A 9708-nucleotide genomic window follows, 5' to 3' on the forward strand; every position below is an offset into this window, starting at 1 on the left:
AAAAGCATTCCTCTACAACGTCTCTTTTATCTTTTTTATTTATTGAGACTTTCTACACTTTTATCATCTTTACAACTGAAATAACTGTTGAAGACAAACACTTGGTCAGGAAGTAGCATTTTAATTACTGCTTATTAATTACTTATTAAATAGATCAGTAATTATTGCTGCTGAAACAGAAGCTCAGGTCAATACAGGCTGATGCAAACTGGAGGGCTCTCCCACCTTCCATCCGGACTGAAAGATGTCACAAGTACCGCTTCCTCGTGTCCAGGAATGGAAGCAGTGCAACGGGTGACTGCCTGTACTTTGAACAGTGCTTGGGGTGCATACACAATTTCCACCACCTTCTCGGGCTCTAGGGGTACTGTCCTTTCAAGCAGGGTCTTGGCTAGTGACTCCCTTATCTCCACGCTGTCCACAAAAAACAAGTATGGCACCTTCTCCTCCTGCACTTGAGAAATGACTCATGATGATCAGCCTGATAATGAAATGACACACTGACATTGAACAGTGATAGCTGTAAGCAGGATGTTTTGTGGTGTCTATGAGAGTGTGAGACAAATAAGAGCACACGATCAACATAGGCAATGTGCACTACATGGGCATTCTTAAAGGGACAGAACACTGGAATTTAGGTGTCAAATTTTTTTCCGCCGCAATGGAAAGATTGATGTCTCATGTTCGATTCCATAGTGGTGTTGGTAGAAACGGTGTAGAAAATTTTTATCAAGAATTTTTCATCAGTGCATGCGCCCATTTTTATATAGTCCGATGCTAGAAACCAGGAGCAGCAACTGCGATGACGACTGGTGGTCGACAAAAAAGACGTATCAAAAACAAATACAAATTTCACTCACCAGACAGTAATTAGACATTCTTTTGCTTAGAACAACGTCCTTTTCAGCCTCACACTCAAGGCTGTTACGACACAATAATGCATGCCTCGTCGACGAAAGTTTTAGTGGGCGCTATCACCGCTTCATTCCCGGAATTCCAAACACAGTGGCGCCATCCTGTGGCAAAACCTGAAAGTATGCCTCTAGATGTGCGAAAGGAGGGTTGGTTTTTATTTATGGACGCAGTGGAGGGTGCGCAAAATATAATAAATTATGACAAGCACTCCTAGAAGAAAAAAAGAACAGTGTGCACTTACGAAAATCAACTATATTTTCCTGACATGTTGTTGTTCCTGACATATTTTCCTGACAGCGCCTCAGTTGTTTTTATGCGATTTTCACTGGCAGATTAATATTGTAATGCCTATTTCGTTTGATAATACAGTGCTCGATCTGTACTATATGAAGCAAGGTCTTTTCATCTCCACCATAATCTCATGACATATTTTGGCCACTGTTCTGTCCCTTTAATATAAAAAGGTAGGCCAGGGTATGAAACTCTGGGAAACTTTTTTTTTTTCACAACGCATTATTTGTGCTCAATGCAATGCACAGGGATGGAAGCAGGCTCGAGCATTTTGGAGCAGCTTTGGGAGCAGTAATAAAGCTATTTTGGCGCAATGAAACAAGAGTCTTGGAGTATTTGAATTGTGTTTTGGGGCATGTTTCTAAGGCAAACTCCTTTGATAATTGCCGTTTTTTTTTCGTTTTGAAATATAAAATCTCCCATCTGATTACTTTTTATGCAAGTTCAATGCCTTTCAAACTTTGCACTCCTCTCTGACAGACAAACAAAACCATGTAAAGATATACAACGCAGGCTCACCTTAGCAACAACATGGAAAAGACTAGCAGCAAACAGAATGCTTGCTGATGCACTTCATAACTGAACACCCAGTCAGGCCTGAAGTGTTCGCCTATTATGATTTGATAGATTCAAATGTTGAGTCTATCACTTAGATGCGCTAGAGTAGCGGCACTAATTTGGAGTTCAGATTAACGGCCACAACATTTCCGTTCTCTATCTTGTGCATATCCTTTCTGATCTCACCCTTATATTGATAAATTCCTGATGAGCACTGGACGGTAGTGCCCTTAGGAAAGATAGATGGCACTGAAGGGTAACCTTCATCCTTCAGCTTTTCTTTTTACTTCATTGCCTGTTGCCAATAGTTCATTAACCTTTTCTAGATGCGTTATATCTTTGCCCCTGGTGCTGTGACATTGTTCCCGTGTTCTGCTAAATTTGACGGCAGAACATCAAGACAGCCAGTTTGGAGCAGTTTTGGAGCAACATTGCATTTTGGAGCAGGATGGAGCAGGGAAAGCAGTTTGGAGCAGAATGGAGCAATTGGAGTAGCACTTCCACCCCTGAATGCAATAAACTAATGCTTATCCATCTATTCATGACCAGTTACAACAAAAAAGTGCACTCCTGAATTTCAAGCTTTATCCACGCAAAAATTAATTGCCAAGACATAAATACGTGGCTACCAATTTCTGAAATTGTATTTGTAAACTGCATGATATTTAAATTCACTGTAGTGTTATGCATCATCTTAGAATTTCTCCTCTTCTTTTGGTTAAATAAATGTCACCCTTAAAGTGTACCAACCGATCACTACCTCCAACACTCGATACAAACATGAGCCCACAAAATTATAAAGTGCCAATTTTTGCTTTGGCAACAGGAAACCTTGTCAAGGAGTTTGAAAAACTTGCTACAGAAATAATAATCTAGCTGTAAAAAGACAGAGGTGTGGCTTGCAACTTCAACATGGCAACATGACGCTGCTGTTGCATCCACGTCTTACATGTATTTACAGAATAGTGTTGTGAGCTAAGAGAGGCTTTAAAAAGAAAAACTACACTTATGGAGAAAAATCCAGGTCTACAGTAAAAAATAACAATTTACACTACCTTTAACATTATGGAGTTGCATGCCTGTAACAGAAGATTCACTTCACTTCCAAGCACTTACTGTAGCCCACTGCAGTAAAAGCGTGAGCAGACATCTCACCGTTTCCAAAAACGCGTTGCAGATAAGTTGCAGTTTTTCCACAGTGACTTCAACCGGAAGATCAAAGGGTGCGCCTGCATTCTCCCCAGACTCCGATTTGAACTGAGCCAGAACCCGCTCCACCGCCAGCTTCGGCTCGGGCTGTTGCTCTGCAGGTAATAATCGGTGCAGCATACATATTTCTTTTCTACCAGCGTATTTCAACACGTTTCATGTCGATCATGTGTCTTACCTAGTTTTCGCTTCATGTCGCCAAATGATTTGTCAGTGCCACGAAGGATGCTTGCGCAAACTTGTTGAGAACGTTACGGATTCCTGTCGTGCAGCCAGTGCCAACTCAGATTGGCTACACATATGAAATTATACCTTCTGGGAAACTCCACAGTGCACACACGTGGTCGGGATGGTGAACAAGCCGCCTTGGGCCTTCGGTCGATCGGTCACATGACCAAACAAATGTAATGAGCATGCGCTAATAGAATATCACGTGATGCAAGCTTATTAATGTAGTTCAGAATAAATATTAAAATTAGATGAGGAATTACGGTGTCTATGCTAAAATAAACTCACGCGCAATTTTTGCTAATTTCTTGGAGGCTTACTACCGTCTTAGATGCTTGATTGCCCTGAAGCTAGACTGTTACCATTGTTAAAGCACCGCGTAGAGATACAATCAGCGCGGCGAAAGGAAAGGCGAAACTTGAAAGCTCCGTTAGTCACCATAGCTCCGTCCTTTGCGGACGAGGTTATTCACGCCTTTGTAATAGCTCACCGGAGGTATGGTATTGTTTGGACGTTTTGTTCCCGTGCTAGAGTTCGTTACTTTAGAGAGATAGCTATGTTTGCTATGCTACCACGGCGGGCCCCGGTCGAAATTCTGGACGACCTGTGTTCGCGTTTTATCATCAACATTCCTGAGGAAGAGCGCAAGGACCCGGTACGACTGTGCTTCCAAGTCGAACTTGCTTTCTGGTTTTATCTTGATTTCTATTGTCCCGAGAACCCCATGTATCCGCAGTGCACCATGAAAGAGTTTACACAAATGATATTTCAACACGTGCCTACACTTAGAGAGCATTTACCAAATTTGGACGCTATCATCGAAAGCTGGAAAGAGTACAAGATGGCTGTGCCGACTTATGGAGCAATACTTGTCGACGAGACTCTCGAGTATGTCCTCCTTGTACAGTCCTACTGGGTAAGAGCGACTTGGGGATTCCCGAAAGGCAAGGTAAGGCACATACCAATCGCTTGCAATATTCTGAGGCAGCGCATTCCACTTTGCAGTGGGCTCAGCAACTTGCGTTCCACTCTTTTTGAGTTGCTGAGCTCACTGGGTGGCTTAAGACGATGACTCCATGTTACGCAGTTGTCGCTGTTCCTGGCGACTGCATGCATCTTTTTGTTTGAATAGTTGGTTGCAGTTCGATATCTCGTCGCAGGTGAATGAAGGCGAAGAACCGCACATCTGCGCGGCGCGCGAAGTGCTCGAGGAGACAGGCTACGACATAACGCCCCTGCTGAATAAGAGTGAGTACATCGAGCGCCAGATCCATGACCAGATCACGCGCCTGTACATAATCGTTGGTGTGCCGAGGACCACGCAGTTCAGCCCTCGCACTCGTAAGGAGATCAAAAGCATCGAGTGGTTTGCAATCGCCGACCTTCCTGCGCACAAGCGCGACCAAGCTCCCCGTGCCACGCTGGGGATGAACGCCAACGCGTTTTTCATGGTAATGCCCTTCGTAAAACACATCCGCAAATGGATCTTCAACAGTCGCCACCGTAGATTGCAGCAGCAGCAGCGGCTGCCGAATGATGGCATGCCCTCCATCACGGACACTGAGAAACTGAAGCAGAAACAGAAGCAGTACTATGCCAGCCTCTACCAAAACGAGCTGGCCGATCTCCTGCGCCACAAGCACCGTTCCGGGGTGGCAGTGGAGAACGGTGTAGCCGTTTCACCGAGACGTCATCAGAATTTGGGACCGATTTTCAGTTCTCCATCGTGGACGACATTCAGCTTAGACAAGAAAAGTCTGGTAGCTAGCTTTTTCATGAGGTCTTAAGTGTGTAATCCTTATTCGATTTGGTCTGCACTGGCTGCACTAGATAGCACTGCATTCACTAGGCCTGAACTTAGTCTGTCATGCCTGCTTAAGGAGTGTGGCTGCATAAGAAGCTGCAATTGATAAGAGCCTTTAAGGCCATTTAGGATGTCCAGGTGGACACCACTAAACAATGTAGTAAATTTAATCACAGAAAAGCTTTTGAAAGCATAAAAGAGTGCCAAAATATGTCTGCATTCTATTTCAGGTGTCTATAGTTTAACGCACCATTGATATTGGTCAGTGCAAATCCTGTGCTACCTGCTCTGCTACATCAACCAGTGCATTGAAATGAAACTGATAGTGAGGCCTGTCTCCTTTCTCACTTGAAGGCTGTGAAAATTACACACTGTGTGCTTGCCTGTGTGCACCAGAGGAGGATTCAGGTACTGTTGGGAATGTATTTTGCCACCTACCTGCTTGACCAGCAGTGTTGCGGCACAGTCATATGTGCTTAAGCGCTTTAAATGTTACTGTTCTTGGGGCAGCGAGTCCAAGGTATTTATTTCGATGTATTTGAATCTAAAACTTGATTTGGCCTTAAGCACGGCAGCGAACAAAGTTTGTCTTTAGCTGTACACATCAGTCCCACTTTGTACCTGCACTTAAATAAAAGTGAGGGCATGGATATGTGCCTGGCATGCAGTGGTACTCGTTTTGTCAAGTATGATCTTTTTTTTTAAATACTGATGTGTGTGTGTGTGTGTGCGCGTGTGTGCGTGCGTGTTTTCAGTACTGTGTTTGAAAGACATGAAGTGTTTCTGGTTTTTGTAAGGGGGGGGGGGGGGGGGGTTAAAAGAGTATTATAAAGAGTATTCGTTCTTTCATGTGCACAACTTGCAGAAACTAGTTATGTTTTCCACATTTGTATAGTGTGTTGCAGTTTAATGCAGAATGCTGAACCGGCTGATGTTTCTAATTCATTTGTAAAATCAAATGTGAGCAAGTGAACATCTTCTGCCTCATTCTTTGCTTTTGTTTGCACTTATTTTTTACTACAGTGTTGTGTTTTGCTAGTAGTCATATTTCATAATGTCACTGTGAATACCCGATGTTTATTGCGACATAGTTGTATCAGCCCCTGCGAGTTCCTGATGCTTTTGGAAATGGGGACCTAAAAGGTATTTCCCCATCATTTTTTTTTTTTTTTCTGAAATATTTATTCAGTGCAGAATTCACATAAACACCACATATGTCCCTGACACATGCTGTTTTTTGATACAATTACTATATATTTATACTTCATGCCATTTTGAAGCAAAGGGTATGCATGCCTTCCTTATACCGGTTCACTTTTATGCTGTATAATTCACAGCACACACGCACATCCAAACAGTGTACAGCTGATCATTCTCAAATATAGATAAGTGAGATGTATCCTTTTATTTTCCCAAGGATTGAAATGTGGCAGTGTCAAGTCTGCAGTAGGGATGATGAGAAAGTATAGTCTGAGCAGATTTGGCAAGTGCCTCCTTTTTTTCATGACTGCAGTAACAATAACCATTATTGTGATAAGGTGAGGTTATCCAGTGGACTCCAATTAGGCTTGGCACACCAGCTAAAGTTTTAAGACTCTACACATATTTTAATTGACTGTCTCACCCTTGATCAACACATCCAATAAGGTAACCTAATAAATTCCCCAAAAAATGTGATCCTGACTTCTAAATGAACTGTCCTGAACATTTTTGTTCTTGGTGACATCAGCTAGTGTCATTTAACTGACGTGGTTAGGGCACTCGACTACTGTTCCCACGGATGCGGGATCAAATCCCGGCCGTGGCGGCCAGTATTCTATGGAGGTGAAAAGCAAGGTGCTCATATGCTTTGCAATGTCAGTGCACATATAACGAACCCCAGCTGGTTCTTTTCCGGAGCCCTCACCTGCGGCATCTCTCATAGCCTAAGTTGCTTTGAGATATTAAACCCCACAAAACAAACCGTCATATAACTGACTTCAAATTTGTCTTTGGCTCAAAATCAGCCTGGGATTCATCACTTGTGACAATCTGAAATAAGTTTTTCTGAGCATCAAATAACCTGAACAGCTCAGACAAATTGGATTTCTGCTGAGATATAACGCTTTGAGTAACTTGATCTGCAGATGCCTTGTTATACCCTAGAGCATTGATCATCACTGCTAGACTTCATTTGCTGCCTAAAAGCTGCACAGCCAACTGACAGCCCGTAATGTGCAAATTGGAAATGTCACTGGCCCACAGCTGCACGTCGAGGCTTCTGGCACAGACAGTATGTATGGCCTGATCGTGTCATGTGATGCAGAACTGTTTCCCTGGCCTAGCTCTCAGTTTTTATTTTTTTAACGAACCATCGAAAGACACCGTGGTGTTGATTGCAGAACTCCGATAATCGACATACAATTGGTTTGATTTGGTTAGTAGGGTTTAACGTCCTAAAGCGACTCAGGCTATGAGAGACGCCGTAGTGGAGGACTTTGGAAATTTCGACCACCTGGGGTTCTTTAACGTGCGCCGAGATCGCACAGCACACGGAACACCATGCCATTGATATGCAGCCGCTGGCGGTAGGGTTTGAACCCGAGTACTCCGGTACTCTGGCATCGTAACCACTGTGTGATTGTCCTTTGAAACTAAGAATGCAGTGACATTTTAATTTGCTTCACATGCCAGTGCTATTTTCAGGGATGAGTGTGGTAGCATAATCTCTGCCATTGCAGTGAAAATGAACACAATTGTGAGAGGCATTTTCAAGCCATGAATTTCTTGAAATATTTTTCTGGAGACTGTGGTCATGGTGGAGGAACAACGAGCTAGCACCTATGAGCATGTAATCTGTCGAGTAGAGGGACATTTTCATAGTGGGCACACAAGAAAAAGGGGTTTACAGACATGAGTAGCATGGAGGATGAAAAAAACAACCACACATGCTTGCTTTGTCACTGAGACCCAGCATCCCGAGAAGTGCCTTGTGGTTTGGTGGTTATAGCAGTTTAGCTCCATTGCCCTAATTGGTTCAGTGCCAGCTTTGCACTTGGTGGCTCTTTTAGCCTATCTGATGTGGCAAAGCAGTAACTAGCCCTCTTTGTGCCCACAACGTTCAGAGTCGTGGTGAAGAGAAAGCGATGTTTCATTAAACAGAATAGGGAGTGGAAGACAATTCCTCACGGAAGGGTCCTCAGTCCAGGACTCGACTGGTGTCTGCTATCCTGTGGACCCGTGTACTGTAGGCCAGCTTCTTCCAGGTGCAATGAGAGCAGATTGATGCTCTTTCTTCAGCTGTCTTCCTCAGTGTTGTCTCTGTGGGCGTCCCCAAACACTACCACATCTCAGGGGGGGTCAGCATGTGGTGTGCAGTACTGAGCGCTAAGTCAGCGCTTTATTCTGGGCCCATTATTTTGCTCCGAGTACTTACAACAAAAAGAAAGGCTGGAATTGTACAACTTTGCCTGTTCCTTACAACACACGGTCTTGTAAAAATCTATATTTTCTCAACACCCACACTTTTGTTTCACGCATAAATTTCACTTGTGGCCGTATTACATTAATTGCTCTCATTTAGTTTTTAGCTCCAAGTTCAACTGGACATGAGAAAAATTTCCCCTTTTTTAAGTTAGCCGTGCTTCCTGCACTTGGGAAGTGGGCCAGCAAATAGAGACTCGGTCAAGCGTGTCTTGTCTGTTGCTTCTCCACAGTCCTCCATTCACAAATATGCCATGTTAAGTTAACAATGGCAGTTATGCAGATGCACAACCAGGTTCACTATCTTGGGATGTTTCATAACAGAAACATGGTGACTTCGTCCATGCCAAGATAAGTGCAACACAGTACAAGTGACTATTTTGGGCTTTGAGTGCACTTCGGATTAGAGTATTCAGGGCATAATGCCATCAGTTGAGTTCAGCTACAGCCTGAGTGATGCACTGGGAGATTCGATTATTGTTCCATTATCATTCTGGAACTTATGCACTAGAAACTTTGGTTTTCTCTGGAGCTCCTCTGCCTACTTAATTGACATACTTTGTGACCCATGGTCAGTCACTTACATTGCGTTGTATGGGAGGTTTTGCTGTATTTTTATAAAAGTAAAGTGGCGGTTACCGGTAGGAAGTTTCTATTCTATTAAGTAGGATGAATTTAATGTTTTCAAAAAAAGTTCTATATATCTTGCCATTATCAATGCGGGTAACTCCAGACACAGTTGCGAGTTTTCCACTTGCTGTGTGAGCGTGGTATATTAAACTGCGTGCGTTTATTTGTTAGTAATACAATCTCCTTTCGGTGTTGTACTGAATCTCCAGAAGTTAACTGCATGTGTGCCTGAGCTCATAGTATAGTCAGCACTGGCCTGTGCTTGATGTGACTGAAGACTGAGCTAATAGTGGGAGCAGTCATTGAGTTCGTCAAATGCTGCAGGTTAAAAGGCTGAACTGTTGTTAATGTGACAACTTGTTGTCGAAACAAGCATTGCCAGTTTGGAGCGATAGCCAGTGCTGTTGTCTACCGAGTTTTATGATGGTGGCATTAGTATAATGCTTCTTGGTTGCCACATTGCTTATATTAAAGGGGTGCTGGGGCAGCATTAGTATAAGGCTTGTTGGTTGCCACATTGCTTATTATATTAAAGGGGCACTGTGGCGTTCTCCAGACCGCTAATTCCAGCCGGCCTTCTAAGTTCTTTACACCTTCCCGATGCCCCAAAG

At 43.4% G+C, this 9708-nt stretch overlaps 2 protein-coding genes across 3 annotated transcripts in view; one reads left to right on the plus strand and one right to left on the minus strand.

Annotated features, from left to right (window-relative positions):
- Nucleotides 1–3386, minus strand: part of Nle (notchless protein homolog 1) — a 58850-nt gene extending 55464 nt beyond the window's left edge. The window contains exons 1-4 of one of the 2 annotated variants that reach the window (XM_084599645.1): nucleotides 3152–3386; nucleotides 2920–3068; nucleotides 2820–2843; nucleotides 226–449 (exon numbers count right to left, since the gene is read on the minus strand). In XM_084599645.1, coding sequence (XP_084455771.1) covers nucleotides 226–449; nucleotides 2820–2843; nucleotides 2920–3068; nucleotides 3152–3167 — 413 coding nt within the window. In that variant the 5' untranslated portion in view covers nucleotides 3168–3386. The remainder of the gene's footprint in view (nucleotides 1–225; nucleotides 450–2819; nucleotides 2844–2919; nucleotides 3069–3151) is intronic. The other variant, XM_084599646.1, reaches the window with a different exon arrangement.
- A 145-nt stretch (nucleotides 3387–3531) lies between these two features.
- Nucleotides 3532–5678, plus strand: DCP2 (decapping mRNA 2). Its single transcript, XM_084599647.1, has 2 exons — nucleotides 3532–4150; nucleotides 4362–5678. The coding sequence occupies exons 1-2, from the start codon at nucleotides 3533–3535 to the stop codon at nucleotides 4986–4988; spliced, it is 1245 nt and encodes a 414-aa protein (XP_084455773.1). The 5' UTR covers nucleotide 3532; the 3' UTR covers nucleotides 4989–5678.
- The last annotated feature ends 4030 nt before the right edge of the window (nucleotides 5679–9708 follow it).

This window comes from Amblyomma maculatum, chromosome 3, assembly GCF_055883805.1.
Source record: "Amblyomma maculatum isolate TAMU_Amacu chromosome 3, ASM5588380v1, whole genome shotgun sequence".
Classification (NCBI taxonomy): domain Eukaryota; kingdom Metazoa; phylum Arthropoda; class Arachnida; order Ixodida; family Ixodidae; genus Amblyomma; species Amblyomma maculatum.

Coding starts and splice junctions, on each gene's coding strand:
- DCP2 (XM_084599647.1), top strand. CDS start 3,533: ATGCTTGATTGCCCTGAAGCTAGACTGTTACCATTGTTAAAGCACCGC. Junction 4,151..4,361: donor GGGGATTCCCGAAAGGCAAG/GTAAGGCACATA, acceptor ATCTCGTCGCAG/GTGAATGAAGGCGAAGAACC.